Source organism: Jaculus jaculus, chromosome 3, assembly GCF_020740685.1.
Source record: "Jaculus jaculus isolate mJacJac1 chromosome 3, mJacJac1.mat.Y.cur, whole genome shotgun sequence".
Taxonomy (NCBI): Eukaryota; Metazoa; Chordata; class Mammalia; order Rodentia; family Dipodidae; genus Jaculus; species Jaculus jaculus.
The window spans coordinates 61,528,803-61,547,634 of record NC_059104.1 but is presented as its reverse complement, the minus strand read 5'-3'; the positions used below and the strand labels follow the sequence as shown (position 1 = coordinate 61,547,634).

The 18,832-nt window shown below is 37.6% G+C and overlaps 1 protein-coding gene across 5 annotated transcripts in view; it reads right to left on the bottom strand.

Annotated features, from left to right (window-relative positions):
• Positions 1–18,832, bottom strand: part of Akap11 (A-kinase anchoring protein 11) — a 61,826-nt gene that overhangs the window by 30,892 nt on the left and 12,102 nt on the right. For all 5 annotated transcript variants that reach the window (XM_045144861.1, XM_045144864.1, XM_012950959.2 and 2 more), the window contains exons 2-5: positions 13,482–13,591; positions 6,393–6,509; positions 2,670–2,717; positions 997–1,131 (exon numbers count right to left, since the gene is read on the bottom strand). In XM_045144861.1, coding sequence (XP_045000796.1) covers positions 997–1,131; positions 2,670–2,717; positions 6,393–6,509; positions 13,482–13,541 — 360 coding nt within the window. In that variant the 5' untranslated portion in view covers positions 13,542–13,591. The remainder of the gene's footprint in view (positions 1–996; positions 1,132–2,669; positions 2,718–6,392; positions 6,510–13,481; positions 13,592–18,832) is intronic.

Genomic DNA, 18,832 nt, shown 5'->3' with positions numbered 1-18,832 from the left:
GCTGTAGGAAATGAAGCACAGCATACATGAGAGAAGAGTGCTATAAACACACTCTACAGAGGCAGGCAGCTTCAGCATCTCACCCTGATAAAGAGTAAAAGCAGCACGATACACCTGGACTAAGTAATCCAAATTTTAAACCTACTGAGTAAATTGTAAATGTTTTACCTCCTAAGATACAAAATATTTTTGTTATGTATTATCCAAAGATCTAATAATGAGCTAAAGGCTGTGTTTTATAAAATTAGTCATCAATTGAAGTGGCAACATTATTGTTTTAACATAAAACCACATCACTGTCTTCTTTGCATGGAAAATTTTTAGCCAAAAAACAGTCAGATAATATTCTCTATGTCAGGGAGCTGGGAAGATGGCTTAACTGTTAAAGGCACTTTCATGAAGAGCCTGCTAACCTGCTTTCAATTCCCCAGCACCCATGTACAAGCCAGACACAGTGGTGCAAGAAACTCTAGCATGAGCTACATACACAAACATGAGACAATAAAAAAATATAACACTTATATGAATTTGATACTGTCCATAAACAACAAAATGTCCCTATGTCTTATACAAAGACAAAGTAATCCAGATATCAAAATAATCTAAAAATAATAAATTTTCACTAAAAATTTAATATGTGCTTACATACCGCTTCACAGATGAAAACTTTTGTACAATATATTTTTATTTATTTGACAGTGTATATGGATGTACCAGGGCATCTTGGCACTGCATATGAACTCTAAATACATGTACCAATTTGTCCATCTGGCTTTACATAGGTACTAGGGAGTGGAACCTGGGTCAATAAACTTTGCAAGCAAGTGCCTTTAACTGCTGAGCCATCACTCCAGCCCTACAGATATAACTTTTAATTTATAAAATTATTCTATGCTTCAGGAGTCAATGTTTTGTGTTAAATATTTTTAAGTTTCAATCACTTAAAATAGACTAAACCTTGATGTGAAAACCCTCGTTAGAAATAATCACAGTTACCTGATCTGGAAGTCCACTGCTTATATCTGATGATTTATTTATATCCTTCATACAAATAATTTCATTTTCACTTAGACTACAGAAGTGGAGTGAATTCAGAAGGTCTGGAAGTTCCAAAGAAACTGCAGCTAAATCCTGATTTAAAATAATAACAAAGAACACTATAAAATAACACTGGCAAGGTTCCTACAATGTAATCCATATCCAAAAATCATTGGTCTACTTACTAGATAGTAAGTTTTCTGCTTTGTAACAGTTCATACGTGTAGTTTATTATCTAGAGAGGGTTAAATTTTAAGAATTCAAAAAAATACACTAAAGTTACTTAGCAATGCAATTCCTATAGCCTTTCAAACATACCACTGTCCATCTCAGCCTATAGCCCTCAGATTTAACTAAAGATTTTTAGACACAAGTCTTGGCTACCGAATGTATTTCTTCAGAGTTCAAGTTTTAACTCTGTCAAATATAAGTCCATTTTCTTGAAGGTATTATAATTAATCTTTAAAACTTTTATGAAGGCAAAAGAACAGATACTTTTCATGCTTTTCCTTTTTATATAAATATTTTAATTAGCTAAAAAAAAATGACTGAAGGCTTTGACCATTGGTGAGTACTTGGCATTGTAGCATGGCTTAATCTGAAAAGCATTAGATTAAGAGTTTAGAACATTTCTCGTTCCAGTTACATGGAGATTTTTGTTTATTTGGTGTTTATTTGTTTGTTTTTGAGACAGGTTCTTATTTTATAGCCTAGGAGGCCTGGCACTAACTATGTAGCATAGACTGGCCTCAATCTCACAAGTCCACCTATGCAATTCCATGTTCTCGAGTACAATGTTTCTGTTCATTCTTTTCAAGCCACCACCTTTTAGCTATAGCAATCAAGACATACACAAGAAAGCCTTCATTCATAATCACCCAACACACAGTATTGAGAAAGAACTGGACCACTATTCCAGGGGATAAATCTCCCGATGCCCTTGTAATGGAAGATGTTTTATCAACACAGAACGAAAATCACTGCACGTAGGGAAATCATTTTATGTGGATTTCTTTTGCCAGTTCTCCTCTCTCTAACATCAGTCCATCTATTAATGCCTAAAAGAAACAGAGTTTAATTTATGTATTGGCTAATTATGACTTTTTATGAACTTAATCTTTTAGTTCTATCAGAACTAAAAGTATCAGAAACATTTACTGTTAAAATCAAATTATGAAAACCATTAAAATAAACAAAATTCACATGCTATACAATGCACAGCATGAAGAAAAGATTGACAGTCTTCAGATAATGACTTGGTAGTCAAACCTAAAGCTGCTTTCCATGGCAAAAAGTAAAGTGTCAGAAAAGCCAGGCATAGTGCCACGCACCTGTAATCTCAGCACTTGGGATGCTGAGGCAGGAGGATTGCCACAAGTTGTAGGCCAGCCAAAGCTACATGGCAAGACCCTGTCTCAAAAACAACAAAACAAAAACAGAATCACTAATAAAAATACTAAAAATGAAAATGTTCAAAATATACTCAAAAGTTGACACAAAATGTCACCTTTTAACTTTAAAATACAGCAAAAGATTTATTGTAAATTTTGGGTATTAAGATAAATTTTTTACACTCCACATTTGTTCCACGTAATCTCTCAGTCTTTTTCAATTTAACAAATTAACCACACCTGTAGGTGAGCAGCATCTGTTTCTTCATTAAAGCCCAGAAATGTGACCTGAATGAAAAAGAATAAAAAGCTCCATTAGTTTGAGCCTCACTCACACTGATGGCAAGAGCCCAGCACAATAAGGCATTAAGATGTTTACTGCATCTGATGTTGGACAAGTAAATTTTTCAAAGACAATCAAGACGATATTTCCCCAAAATTTGACTCCATACTGAAGTTTTTCTTTTTCTTTTTTTTTTTTTTTTTTTTTTTTTGAGGTAGCATCTCACTTTAGCTCAGGCTGACCTGGAATTCACTATGTAGTTTCAGGGTACCCTCGAACTTATGGCAATCCTCCAATCTCTGCTTCCCAAGTGCTGAGATTAGAGGTGTGCACCACTACACCCAATACACTGAAGTTCTTGAACCTCATATACACTTCATCCACCTCTCCCTCATTATCAAGTTGTATTCCAACAGATCTCACTTCTCCCCATTCCTGCTACCATCCCTTCACCTGCTCTTGTGTCCTAACATCCTTTCATGCTCCCAGGGGAAAATCCTAACTGGGATTAACCAACACTTTCAGCCTTCCCTCGTTTTCATTCAAACCCAAGAGCTCCTCCTCTAATTCAAGACTATACCCTGTATATCTTTGCTTAAGGTTCGCAAAGTCTGAATCTCTTTTCCTTAGATGCTTTCATGCCTGACTCCTCATTATTCTTCACATTCCCACATGAGTTGAATCTTCTGAGAGGCCTTCCTCACCGAAATGACCTCCCTCACAAGGGAGCTTTCTCACTGGCTATCTGGAATACTACCATTATTTCCTTCAACACATTTACACAAAGATTACTCTCTACATCATGGTCACAAAAATTAAATTTCTATGGAATATCTAATGACATAAGGAAATGTCACATTACTAAATAAAACGAACAAGTTACAGGAAATATGATATACAGTATGTATAGAGTTAAACTTTATTCTTAAAAAATATATGTATGGCCAGGCGTGGTGGCACACGCCTTTAATCCCAGGACTCGGGAGGTAGAGGCAGGAGGAACACTGTGAATTCAAGGCCACCCTGAGACTACATAGAGAATTCCAGGTCAGCCTGAGCTAAAGTGGCACCCTATCTCGAAAAACAAAACAAAAATATATATATATGTATGAAAGTAAAACTAAAACAAACAAAAAAAAAAAAAACACTAGGCAATACCCTCAAATATCAGCAGTGATTAAATATGGAGTTATAGGTCACCTCATTCCTTCTACTTTTCTCCTTTGTGCTTTCTATTTCCTAATTCATAAGCTCAAAGAGAGTCATCTTTCTTTTTACACTTACATAATTTCTCATTTTTATACAAAGAATATGGACTACTTTTATATGAAAATTTTTTAAATCAAAAAAGTTATGTGTGTAGACACGTGTTTGCCATGCCACACATATGGAGGTCAAGTACAACCTCAGATGGTCCTTGTCTCCCCCTTGTTTGAGGCAAGGTCTCTGGTGGTTTAACCACTGCATGCATCCAGACAGCTGGCCTACAAGCTTCCAGGAGATTCCCGGGTTTGCTGCCCAGCTAGCTGTAGGTGTGCTGGTATTACAGATGCCAATGACAGTGAGCAGCTTTTTACAAGGGCTCTGGGCATCTGAACTGAAGTCCTCAGGCTTGCACAGCAAGTACTTTATCCACTGAGCCATCTCTTCAACCCTAAAATTCAAATTCAATGACAAGGATATTTTTGTCATCAAGTAAGAAGTTCTTTCCCTTAGAAGAAAAAAATAGTAAATCATGTATAAGGTACATATAGTAAATTATGTGTAAGTACTATGTCTGAAATACACAATACTTAAGTGAGAGCAATCTGGGTGATGAGTTTTTAAGAATTAGTGAGAAATGGGACACTTACAAGTATAAACCAACACTGAATATACTTTGAGATCTTTCTGACTATTCAAAAACAAGTGAAAATATGAAATGATCCTAGCACCTTTATGCTAATTAACTATGGTTACTACTCCAAAAAAGTGCTAACTGCCCTATAGGCATTTAGGAAACCAAAGCTCTAGGAGCCTTTCCTCTATAAGGCTTCCAGGGAATACAACTTCCCTTCTAACACATAAACAGTCAGTAATACATTTCTTGCCAATTTATAAACAGATATTTGAAATACACAGCCCCCCAAATGGGACAGAAATTGTTTCAACTTTTAAAATTTTTTATTTTTTTATTAATTAGTTTTATATTCAGCAAATACAGTCAGTTTGGTGCCCTTATTAGACTCATCTGTGACCTAACCCCTCCCTTTGGCCCCTCCTTCTTGAGGTATATGGGTCATGCATTGTGGAGTTAGCCCACAGTTATGGGTAGGATAAATGTCTCTGCATATCACGACCCAACATGTTGCTCTGACATTCTTTCTACCCCCTCTTCCGCAAAATTTCCCTGAGCCATGTTGGGTTCAATTTTGGTCTGCTTCAGTGATGAGGTATTGGGGGCCTCTGGGTCTCTGGATCTCTGATTTGGTAGGAGTTGATTTTTCTCTGTGTTGATCTCCTTCACCCTTGTGCTGGTATCCGGTTCACCAAGAAGTTGACATTGGGTCTTGGAGATAACAGGTAAAGTTTGCTACTTCCTGTTAGTGAAGAAAGGCCTTACCAAGGAGTGTGAGCCTGGAAAAGCATGTAAGCAGCTGGAGAAAGATGGGCTGTGAAACTGTTAAGGGCAGAAGGACACAGGAGACTTGGTAATAACTGAGTAGATTAATAGTAGTTCTACTTTACTAACAGTGAGACAGAACAACCAAAAAGCTAAGTAAGAAGTCACAGAAATTACTATTGCAGGAGGCAGAAAGAAAGAATGTAAGAGTCAAAGAAGGGGAGGAGTGTTTACAACACTGTCTTCTAGAGAGAAAGTGGCCTTGACATTCATGATCTCACAGTGGCTAACTCAAGTAGATAAATATATTTTTTTAATTCTAGTTTAAAATATGCATCAATTTTAGGCTGCAAAGATCCAAACTACTATCTTCTCTCCCTCTCTCCTTCCTCCCCTCCCTCCCTCCCTCTCTCTCTCTCTCTCTCTGTGTGTGTGTGTGTGTGTGTGTGTGTGTGTGTGTGTGTGTGTGTTTCTAGATATTCTCCCACTCTACAGCTAAGCTATATTCTCACCCCCAATACTACACCTCTTATTTGGTAATATGAATGTAATGATGGAGCATGAATGTTTTATTTTTTTAATCTTACTTTTTTCAGTATATATTCATTCATAAATTGGAAACACTGGACATAGTAGAGAAATATGTCAGTATATCTTAGCCTTGAATAATAAATAACATCATTCCAAAAATAAATTTATCACTACTCTTTATATCTTAAATCAAAACAGTCACACAGTCAGGAAAACAATTCAGAAAATGACTATATGAAACAAGTGGTTTTTTTGTTTTTCAGGATAGAAAATTTTAGTATGAAAATACCAATCACTGAATACAGCAGGAATCACTGAATACAACACTGCCTGTCCAATGAGGACTAGTAACATCCATGCACTGAATTAAATGTGTTTATTGTAATTCAGTAAGCCAATTATGTTAGCCAATATTTAAAACATGTGCTTTTAATATACTTAATAGAAGTATGTAGAGATTTTAAAAATAACTCACGTAGTCCCTCAAGTATAAGTATACCAATGCACTGTTTTATTAGTAAAGAGTTTAGAAAATAAGATGTCAAACCTCAGTCAAACTGGCATGCTCATCCTGGTTACAAAAGTCTTCTCCTGATATACAGCATAGTTCTTTCTTACTCTGTAACAAAGACTTAACAGACTGGAAAACATCTTCATTGAAGCTCTGGACCAAAAAAAAAAAAAAAAAGAACAAAAACATTATTTATTTAATAATAAGACAAAGTAAGATATCCTGCAAGTATTTTAATTGTCACTTATTCTCCAATTAATCTACTTGATACTCTGTAATATTGTTTTCTGAATGCTCTTCAGTGGAGAAGAAACATTCCACCTACTGGAAGAGCCTACATGCCCTCATGTCCTGGACTGACTGACCCTTTTTTTTTGAGGCAAGCCCAACAGACTTGCCTTTTTTACTTTTTTAATGTGAGGAAGGGAGGGAGGGAGGAAGGGAGGGAAGGATAAAGGGAAGGAGAAAGGGAGGGAGAAAGAAGAAGGGAGGGAGAGAGAGAGAATTGGCATACCAGGGCATCCAGCCACTGCAATCAAACTGAACTCCAGACACATGCAACCTCTTGTGCACATGTGTGACCTTAAGCACTTGCATCACTGTGTGTCTGGCTTACGTTGGACCTGGAGAGTTGAACATGAGTCCTTAGGCATCACAGACCTTAACCGCTAGGCCAGCTCTCCAGCCCTGGACTTACTTATTCTTATGCTAAAACAAACACAGACTGATCTAATTTCCAAGCCACTGGCCAAAAAATTAATTAAATAAAAATAAATAATAATTCAAATGATGAATAAGACAGTGTGGGAACTATAAAATAAGACACTAACTGAAAGTAAGTTGTTTTCAGAGGTCTTAAGGCAGCCACGATAATAATAAAGTAGTAGGTTCCATATTTGAGAGAGGATACTGTCACAAATGCAAAAGGCCAGAGGAAGGGAAATAATATGAAGATTGGACAACTACAGTCAGACATAAAGACAATGTTCACTTCCTTCTACTTTCATCATCCATACCTTCCTTAGTCCCCTTCCAATGTGTGGATATACTCTTACATGACAAATGTCTTTATTTCTCTTATGTGCTTTATGGAAATCCTACCCATCCCGAGACTAATGAGTATTTTTTCTATACCTGATACAATAAAAACCTTTTCAAAGTTTTGTTTGTACATTAAAGTCACCTAATGTATAAAATATATGATTACTCTATATTCATGAATTTGTGTTTTCTACCCGTGAAAACAAATTATGGAGATCAAAAACTGTATTTCACTCACTTTATTTACTCAGATTTCAGAACCTCACATATTACATGAACTCAACAAACAGATGCTAACTTAATTCAATTAATGTGAATGTATGGTCCAAAAGACAAATGTGAAATTAAAAAAAAAAATTTTTTAAAGAACTTTAGGTTTCAGTCAGACCTATCAATATGAACTCAATTCGTTTTCTTTTTGACAATTTCATACAGATATATAATGCATTTTTAACATTTTATTTATTTATTTAATAGAGAAAGAGGGAGAGGGAGAAAGGGAGAGAGAGAGAAGAAGAGACAGAGAGAATGGATGCACCAGGGCCTCCAGCTGCAAATGAACTCCAGACATGTGTGCCCCCTTGTGCATCTGGCTAACGTGGGTCCTGGGAAATTGAACCTGGGTCCTTTGGCTTTGCAGGCAAATGCCTTAACTACTAAGCCATCCCTCCAGCCCCTATAATGAATTTTGATCATATTCACCCTGTACCCTTCTTTTACACCCTTACCACTTCCCATTTTAGTCTTTCTTCCCACTTATATGCTGTTTCCTTGCTTATTTTGTTTTATCTCATGACCCACTGAGTCCAATTTGGATTGCCTGCACAATCACAGGTAGGGATTCTTTACTAGGGTATGGGCAACTTACCAGTGACTACATCACTGAAGAACATAACTGCCTTCCCCTAAAAACCATTAACTGCCAATAGCTCCTCTGGAAGGAGTGGGGGGTCTCATGAGCCTTTACCTCTCTGATCATTGAGTGCTGACTGGCTAATTCTTGTGCAGGAAACCGTATGTAGTGAGTTCATAAGTGTAACGGCCATATTGTGCCCGCAGCTCTCCTCCCTATCCTCCAGCTCTTACAATCTTTTTGCCCCTCTTCTATGATGTCCCCTGAGCATTGGAGAGGATGGTACAGATGATGTTTAGGGCTGGGCATATAAAACTCACTTATTCTCAGCACTTGCACCAGCTATGCAGGTCTGTATTAAGTATTAAACTCTGGGAACCCATGATTGTTTAAATATATGGACTACCTTTTTCTACTAAAAGGTTTTAGAAGCAATGATCCTGAATAGTGATGAGCACATCCAGTACCCAGACTTGGGTTTCTAAACATCAACTGCCAATTAAGAAAACTGAGGCTCTTCAGGGAAACATTGGTTCCAGAACTGGGGCAGAGAAATTATAATGTGACCCTGTAATATCTAACTGTGCCAGAATGCAAGGAAGTACTCATAGACTAATTGGATCATTTCAAAAGAACACAGAAGCCACAGTGTTAGTCAAGAATCCCCATTGGCAAAATCTGGAACACTTAGAGCATCAAACAAAATGAAAATGGGGATGAATTGTAACTACTGAATTACGAGATGCTCTTCTTTACCTGTGCGTGCTGGCAGACAAATATGACAAAACAACTGCAAAAGAGGATCTTATATGTGACTCTCAACATAATCACTGATGTCTCCTGAATTTACCCAATGATAGCTGCTGGAGAACAGAATACCCATATTTCTCAAGCTATCACTGAACAGAAGTTTTGTATTAAATTACTTCATTGCATGCATATTGGTGAGATAGCTGGTGGTTATAATTTTGACCACCCACTCAACATCAATAACATGCTTCTCCTGACCTGACACAATAGGAAGAGCAAAACAGCACCTTTGAGGTATTCCTGATAAACTAATTATGGGGAAAACTAGATGAACCTAGATTCTGGTAGTGTATGTGGTAACAAGAGAAAATAATCTACACTACTGGAATAGTCTAGAGTATAGGAAATCAGAATACACAATGCAGTATGTGAATCTTAACCCAGATGAAAAGTGCTAAAAGACTACAGGGATATTTGAGACAATTAGGGAAATTTATGTATGAACTCCATATTAAATGATATTAATGATTAATTATTTTCATGGTAATAAAGATGCTGACATAATGTCTGCAGGCTGTATTTATGCAGCTATAAAAAGGGAAGAGGGAGGTGTATACAGAGAAAATGAGTATGGCAAAATATTAACACAGGATGATTCCAAGTCAAGAATATATATTGCTCATTCTGAGATTCTTATCTTTCCAACTATGCTGTAGACCTTAAAATATCCAATATTTAAACAATTGTGTTTACATGCATTAGTGCAGATTTTTACACTACTTTATGGACACAAAATCAAGAAATGAAAAACATGAATTAAGATACATATGAACTTGTACAATATAAACTCATGACATCATAGGAGCAAATGACACTCCTATTACTCAGTACTGTGTTTCTATATACTTTTCAAAGTTCTTTGAAAGCTAGCTAATACAAGTCTAAGGAAGGAAAAGTATGTTGCAGTGAAGCCTGGTTGAGGTGGTGTGTCACTGGGGGCAGACCATCAGGCTCAGCTTGCCAGTGCTGGCCAGCTCACGCTGCTGTGATGCCCATCCTCTACTCTGTCATGCTTTCTCCACCATGATGCAAACTCATCTGATTAACTGTAAGTCTGAAATAAACCCTTTTCTCCCATAAGCTGCTTCTGGTTCAGTGCTTTGTCCCAGCAATGCAAGGTTAACTGCAGCAGTCATCCTATACAGAAAGTTCAACCAGAAAGCAAGGGAACAGTCAAAAGAAATTACTAGCCTGAGACAAAAGGAAATACAAAGCAGCTTGGAGGGTTTCTCAGACATGTATTTTGGGACAAATTGAGCCATTTAAATGAATGAGTGAATGGATGCATGAGTAAAGTGCAAAAATTCGAGTTCACAGAAATACAAACAAGGGAAAATAAACATATTTGCCACCATGGAAGGTAACTATTACACCAAGTCATTAATCTGAAAATTGACAATTAAAAGGCATTTATCCTCTCCTCATCCACCTATGATGACTTCTTCCTTATGAGCATTATCAAAACAGAAAACAGTTCACAAGAGAACAGAAAATCAAGAAAAATCCAACACAATAAAGTACAAAGGTGGTCTTAATAGGTAAGGAGTAGTCAATAGCATCATGCAGATGAGGTCCAGGAAATGGGTTAACAAAAACTAAGAACGGGGCTGGAGAGATAGCTTAGCAGTTAAGGCGCTTGCCTGCAAAGCCAAAGGACCCAGGTTCAGCTCCCTGGGACCCACTGTACGCCAGATGCAGAAGGGGGCACATACATCTGGAATTTATTTGCAGTAGTTAGAGGTCCTGGCATACTCATTCTCTTTCTCTCTCTACCTGCCTATTTCTGTATCTCTCTCTCTCAAATAAAAATTAAATTTTAAAAAAAAACTAACAACCACCTTCCAGTCTTTATTCATCTCATCTTCCCTTAAGTAATACCTTTAAGTTTTAAAACACTGAAAAACAATAACAAAAAAAAAAAATGCCAGGCATGGTAGCATGCATCTGTAATTCCAACAGTAGGTAGGAAGAGATGGGGAATCTCCAGGACTTAATGGCTAGTTGTAGGACAGTGAGAAACCCTATCAATAGAAATAAGGTTCATATTGCTGCAGACTCTACACCACATGCTTCATTTGCAGGATATTAAGAAATCAAGCTGGAAACTTCTTCCCTGTTGACTAGCTGTTCTACTGCTACTAAGCGCTGTGCAGGTTGCTGGGGGACAAAAAGCCATCAACAATCTTACCCATCAGTGAACCCTGTGAGCTACACAACTGACCAGGAAAGATGGGTTCACTGATGTGATAATAAATAGTATGACAGTTAGGGGAGTAACCAACTGCTCTCTAATTGGTTTTGAGTCCCACTCCATGAGAGTGAATTCATGCTTCATGACTGGTATGAAAACCTAAGTCAAAAGCCTAGGTCTGGGAACGTCACAGGTACTAGGAGAGAAGCTATTACTGTTTAGCTAAATGAGTGTGTTGTGCCCATCAACATGTCCTATAAATATTGATGCTCATGCCCATAGGTTAGTGCTGCTCTCACTCTTGATGAAGAAATGTTTTTTTTTTTTTGTTTTTTGGTTTTTGGGTTTTTTCCTAGTGAGTAGTGGTTAAGGCAAAGATTCATAACCAGCCAAAGTGTTGAAAGCAAGTAACTGCTGAGTGCTCAGTGTTAAGTGAGTATCTATACTACACCCTCCAAAGGCTTAGGGAACACTGTGGAAGAGGGGGTACAAAGAATTTAGAGCCAGAGGGGGCTGGAGAGATGGCTTAGCGGTTAAGCGCTTGCCTGTGAAGCCTACGGACCCTGGTTCGAGGCTTGGTTCCCCAGGTCCCACGTTAGCCAGATGCACAAGGGGGCGCATGCGTCTGGAGTTCGTTTGCAGAGGCTGGAAGCCCTGGCGCGCCCATTCTCTCTCTCTCCCTCTATCTGTCTTTCTCTCTGTGTCTGTCACTCTCAAATAAATAAATAAATAAATAAATAAAACATACAAATGTCAAAAAAAAGAAATGTCTTTAAAAAAAAAAAAGAATTTAGAGCCAGAGGATGAAAAGGAGTTTTGAAATGTTCTCTGGACATGATTTGGCCTTTGTATTCATGAACTCACTGTGATTACCATTACCTGGACATTACTATCCACATTCTGTCAGGGATGGTGGAAGACAGCATGAGGGCCCCTTCCCTCCCTGAGGAGTTATTGGCAATTAATAGTAGTTCAAGAAGTACGAGACTTTTTTTAGGTGGTATAGCCACTGTTGAGTTGCATGTGCTCTGATAAAAAAAATTCCTCACCCATGCTCATGCAGGAACCCTAATTAAATGCAGTGGGACACACACACACACACACACACACACACACACACAGAGAGAGAAAGAGAGAGAGAGAGATTAAAGTAGGAGAGAGACTAAATGGGATGAAGAAAGGGTTCAGTGGAAGGGGGATGAGGAAAGCAGATAATAGAAGATAATGGAGAGGATTATGTTCAAAATATATTATATGCATGTATAAAATTGTCAATAAAGGAAAAAACAAGGATTAATGTTTTTAATTAAATGACTATATCTTAGATAAAAGAAATTACAAATAAGGACAAGGTGAAAAGCCACTGAGAGGCCCCCAACATCAACCTCTGGCCTCCACATGCATGTTCACACACATCAAGTATGTATGAGCACCCCACACGACATACAAAAACACATGCACACAACACATACACACACCAATCAATCACATTTCAGCCAGCATACACTTGTAAGCAGGAGGCAGCCTAGTGACCTTTGTAACACCCTAAAATTCAAAGGGGCCAGAGTCATATATAGCTCAGTTGGAAAAGAACTAAGCTCAAACCTCTATATCACCCCTCCCCCCCAAAAATATATTTCATTTGCTCATTCCCACTTACCCAGTATTTAGCATAGGCCTGACACATAAAAGCCTTTAAATTCATTTATGCTACATGAATGAACGGCTAATATTTTTTATGGACCTTTAAGATAAAGCTAAAGGTATATCAAAACTTATTTCTAACAAATAGAAGAAAATATCAGTTGAGAAGAAATGGGGAGGATGCATTGTGATTTAGGAAATAAAGGTTTTTTTTTTATTTTATTTTTATTTACTTATTTGAGAGCGACAGACAGAGAGAGAAAGAGGCAGATAAGAGAATGGACATGCCAGGGCATCCAGCCACTGCAAAGAACTCCAGATGCATGTGCCACCATGTGCATCTGGCTTACGTGGGTCCTGGGGAATTAAGCCTCCAACCAGGGTCCTTAGGCTTCACAGGCAAGCACTTAACTGCTAAGCCATCTCCCCAGTCCTGGAAATAATATTATTGTAATCATGATTTCATATCACTATTTTCATGCATGCCAATCTTTTTAGGATTTAATTATTACCAACTTAAATACGGTTCACTTAAAAATGACATTATCTTCACTAAACTGAAAAGAACCTACTACAGTAAGCTTACTTTTCTGATGGATGCTTTGTTCTTCATATGACTGTATCTAAAAGGCTGGAGAGTCGCCATAACTGTATTTCTATGGTATGTGATCACAGAAGAGTAAATCCACAAGCCACCTAAAGGAAACAGTTTGAAAGAAAACTCAGTTATTCAGGCAAATATCTTATGTAAAAATAATTTCTTAAAGTCAGGCATTTAAAAGTGAAACAAAAACACTGAATTCTAAAAACTTACTTAGCTAACCCAACATCTATATCTGAAAAACAGGTGAATGTGACAAAAAAAATTATAAAAATCTTACCGTTGGGTTCAAAATCGTGTTGACTGTTTTCTGTTTTATCTCACTGCCCCTTTTAATTGTAAAGCCTCAATAAAAGTTATTTGAAAAATCTTTGTTCCCCAAAGTCATTCATCTCTTCAGAAGAGTGAATGTTGCAACATTTTAATCTCCTGTACAGAAGGTTTTGAAATTACACAAACAAAATGAAATGAAATTCATATACATGTAATTAGATGAATAACAAATTCCTCATCTATACATTCAAAAACATATCAATGACTACAGTCCAGAAAACATCCAAGCTAAATGATTAGTAACAGTATCATACACACATGCAGGTACATGTACATGTACACACCCCATGTACCCTCAGGGAACAAGTAAAACTAAGCATTAGCTTTACTATTTAAAAAAAAAAAAAAACTATTTATTTATTAGAGAGAGAGGCATGGAGAAGAAGTATGGGCACACCAGGGCCTCCAACCAGGCAAAGGAACTCCAGACTCATGTGCTGCCACTTTGTGCAGTTGGCTTACATGGGTACTAGGGACTCACACCTGGGTCGAGAGGCTTCATAGGTAAGTGCCTTTAACTGCTAAGCCATCTCTCTAGCCCCAGTTTTACTTTTAATGATGCTTTAATTTTTAGTTTTAACAAAAACTTTTGAGAAACAAACTCAGGATATTAACCAGTTAATGTCTGGACTCAATAAAGAACATTCATTTAACTTCTATTTGTGCTACAAACTATGGATAAAGTGGACAGGAAACATGTGGTCCACTTGAGTTCAATGCCTTCTAGGGGAAAGTTGTATTACAGAACAGAGTAGGCATAAACTATTGAATTCTAAATAACCAAAAATTCTGAATTCATCAATGTTAAGAAAAATTAGGGACTGGAAAGATGGCTTAGAGATTAAGGTGTTTGCCTGGGAAGGCTAAGAACCCAGGTTCAATTCCCCAGTACCAATGTAAGCCAGATGCACAATGTGGTACATGCGCCTGGACTTCATTTGCAGTGGCTAGAGGCTCTGGCATGCCCATTCTATCTGCCTCATGCTCTCTCTCTCCTCTCTCTCTCTCTCTCTCATATAAATAAGAAATAAAATTTTGAAAAAGTTTAATTACTTTCAAATATATTCAGTAAGTCAAACTAGTCTCAGTAAGGATTAACTATTTGAGGTTTTCTAAGACATTTAAGATAACTTCAGCCTAGCCCTTCCCCACACATGCAGAATTATTTTTTAAAAACCTCACTAAATTTTAGTGAAGTTCAATTTTATAGTTTTTATACGTTCACTAAAGACATAAAAGTACTTCACACATGTATCTCCCCTTTAGAGAGTTCTAGATTTTAATGTTTTACATGTGTGTGCAGTTGCACACACCCCATGTGAGAATGTACAGATGCCAGAAGAGATCATGTGTCCTACTTTTATCACTTATCCACATATTTACTTGAGACAGGGTTGACTCTCCCTCAACTAAAAGCTGCTGTCAGTCCATCAGTGAGTCCCAGCAATTCCTGAATCTCCACCCCCACATGTGCATGGCCACATGCAGTTTTCCATGGATTCTAGATAGTCAACCTTGGTGGCTTCTGGTCTAAGAAGCCTTCATGTTTAAGTTGCATGTGCTCTTAACCACTGAGCAAACTCCCCAGCCTTAGATTTTAACTTTTAAGAAAAGAATTACAGTGGCATTCTCTTCTATATGATAAAATTTGATTACTGAAATTGGAGCAGCATCCTGAAAAGTCCCCACAATACAACACAGTTTCCAAGAGCACAAGACAAAGCACACAGGGAATCTCCCACAGACCCTGCCTACTTTCATGTACTCTGTTACCTCAGGGTAAATCGAGTGTCTCCAGCTCTATTTGCTGAATATTCATAAAACCCTACTTACTGGACAAGTTTATTGTGAGAATCAAATGGAAAATAACTTATGGATGCATAAAACTGAAAAGAAAAGATATCTACATATAGACTAAAATGATCAAAAGGAAGACAATTACCAAAACAAGACTTAAGTACAAAGGTTTATATGAATAGAACACAAAGATGATATTTTTATTTGTTCTAGGCAAATTCACTACTTTCTTCACACAGCATTCTCTTCAACTACCAAAAAACCCTTAGAGGTAAACCAACTTGTCCCAAACTTCACCTAAAATGTAAAATACTGAGACAAAAAGCAAGCAGAACTCTCAAAGTCACCTCCTGAGTAATAACTTCTGAAAGGCAATTATCAAAATTCTGAAAATACTCTTACCCTTTAACCCAGCATCTACATTTCTGGGAAGCTTAACAAAGCACATAATGATCCTGGAACACCAAACTTTCTAAATTGGAGCTCAAAATGACCTAAGTGCTTGCCAACAGACTTATGTTAACATCTCAGTACCTTTAAGCTTTACCCATAAAAAACTGGAGGCAAAGTGAAACTAAGCAATTCACTTAGGCCTAAACAGAAAATGGCAGAGCTGGCATTTAAATATAAAATTTTTAATTCCAGCAACCAGGAACTCTTAAGTTCTCGCCTATAGTACTAAAGGTTTGAGAAGTTCACTACACTTAATAAAAGAAATAAGAAAATCTAGATGCAAGAAACAGAAGTGTCTAGATCACCTAGGATTCATCTCTCATCCCAACTCTCTCTATGAGGTGACGGTAACCCTTAAAAATGAAGAGTGGGGCTGGAGAGATTTCAACAGGAGATGACACAACATACTTCTGGTAAAGTAATGAAAAATGACATTTGTAGATGGTGGAGAAAGAAAAGAGCAAGGGCAGAATGTTCTCATCTTACAGAAGAAAGAATGCAGTTCCAGATTATGAAAGGAAAAAAATCAAACCATATCTTGCCCTACACACAGCAACTTTTCCTTTAATGTTTGTTTTATTCTGTATAAATAAAAAATAAACTTTTCCTTTAATGTTTATTTGTTTTATTCCAGATAAATAAACAGAATTTACTTTTTATCTGACAGAGAAAGAGGCAGAGATACAGAGAGATGGTCTCTAGCCTCTGCAAACAAACTCCAGAGGCATGTGCCACTTTGCGCATCTGCCTTTCTGTGGGTACTGGGTAATGGGACACAGGTCCTTAGCTCTGCAGGCAAGCACCTTAACCACTAAGCCTCCTGTATGGCTCTAAACAAGAATTTTAAGCAGGGAATAACAGTTATAGTAAAAGAAATGAACTTTGCAACTAAGTCACTGATTGTAGCTCAAATTCAGTTCATTGATTTTTGAGTTTCAATTCCTTATATCGAATACTCTAGTAGATATTTGCAATTAAATGACCCTAGGGTTTGGATATGACTTATCCCTTAGATTCGTGTACTGGAGTATAAATCATCCATATGGGTGGGATCTATAGAGAGGTATTTAGACTGTAAGGGTCCCACCTTCCTTAAAGAATGAGTTAAGTCTATCTCTCATGGGTGGGTTGTTAGATCATGGCCCCTCCTTGCAGTCAGGCTTCCTGTCCTAATGTTTCCCTCTGGCACTCAATCTGGCCATGAAGTTTTCTTCCATGCTATAATTGATCTAGAAAGCCTTGACCAGAGGCTGAAAAGAAGAAGCCACCCAATCTGGGTCATTTGATCTTTAAAACTGTGAGCTATTATTAAACATCTTCTCTCTATAAAGTATCTAACCTTGGGTATTTTGTCATACTAATACAGAACACAAAAATTACTGGTAGTGCACACCTTTAATCCCAACACTGAGGAGGCAGAGGAAGGAGGATTGCAGTAAACTCAAGGACACCCTGGTACTACATCATGAATTCCAGGTCAGCTTCAGCTGGACTGAGACCCTACATAAAAAAAAAAAAATAAAATAAAATAAAGGCTGGGTGTGATGGCACATGCCTTTAATCCCAGCACTCAGGAGGCAGAGGTAGGAGGATCGCCATGGGTTCAAGGCTACCCTGAGACTACACAGTTAATTCCAGGTCAGCCTGGACCAGAGTGAGACCCTACCTCAAAAGAAAATTATTATGTTTAAAATCAGGGGCTGGAGAGTCAGCTCAGCAATTAAGGCACTTGAATGCAAAACCAAAGGATCCAGGTTCAATTCCCCAGGACCCATGTAAAGCCAGATACACAAGATGGCACAATGCATCTGGAGTTCATTTGCAGAGGCTAGAAGCCCTAGCATGACCATTTTTTCTATCTTTGTCTCTCTTATAAGCAAATAAAAATAAAATAAAGTTAATTTAAAATCAGAAGCAAACTTCCTACCTAACCATTTCTTATTTCAGTAAAAGGAAGTAAACCAGTAAAACAACTCTGTAGTTGGCCATATTGGAAACTGATTTTTCCCTTGACCCCTCCTGATGATTACATCTAACAAATTACCAAGTCCTTCTTGACATGTCATGCTCCCAAACTGCAGTCAAACCGGCCTTCTCACTTCTGTCAGCTGAACAGCACTAACTTCATGCATCAGTTCAAGATGTAGCCTTTGCTACAGTCCTCCTTAATGCTCTCCCAGTGGTTTGTCGTTTAATCCACTGATGCCACTGCTTTCACACTTCCCTCTTGTGAGTTCCTTGAGGACAAAAGTACTTTATGTTTTTGTATTTTAACGTAGTAGCATTCAAGAATTTGCTAAATAGCCAGGTGTGTTGGCACATGCCTTTACTCCCAGCACTCAAGAGGCAGAGGTAGGAGGATCCCTATGAGTTCAAGGCCACCCTAAGACTATATAGCGAATTCCAGGTCAGCCTGGGCTACGGTGAAACCCTACCTTGAAAAACCAAGAGAGAAAAAAAATTGCTAAGTAGAAACAATTTTATGCCAGGCATGGTGGCACACACCTGTAAACACAGAATTTAGAAGGCTGAGGCAAAAGGACTGGGAGTTTGGGGCTATTCTAGGTCTCATAGTGAGACCCTGTCTCAACAATAAATACATCAGTAAATATGTCCTTTAAATGTTTAAATAAATATGGTCACATTTAACAATTTGTAAAAGTTTATAAGAATTTCTACTTAACAGTCCTTGAAATATTTATATGTTCTAAATATATATGTTAACCAAAATCCAAATGGCCAAGTGTTAAAAG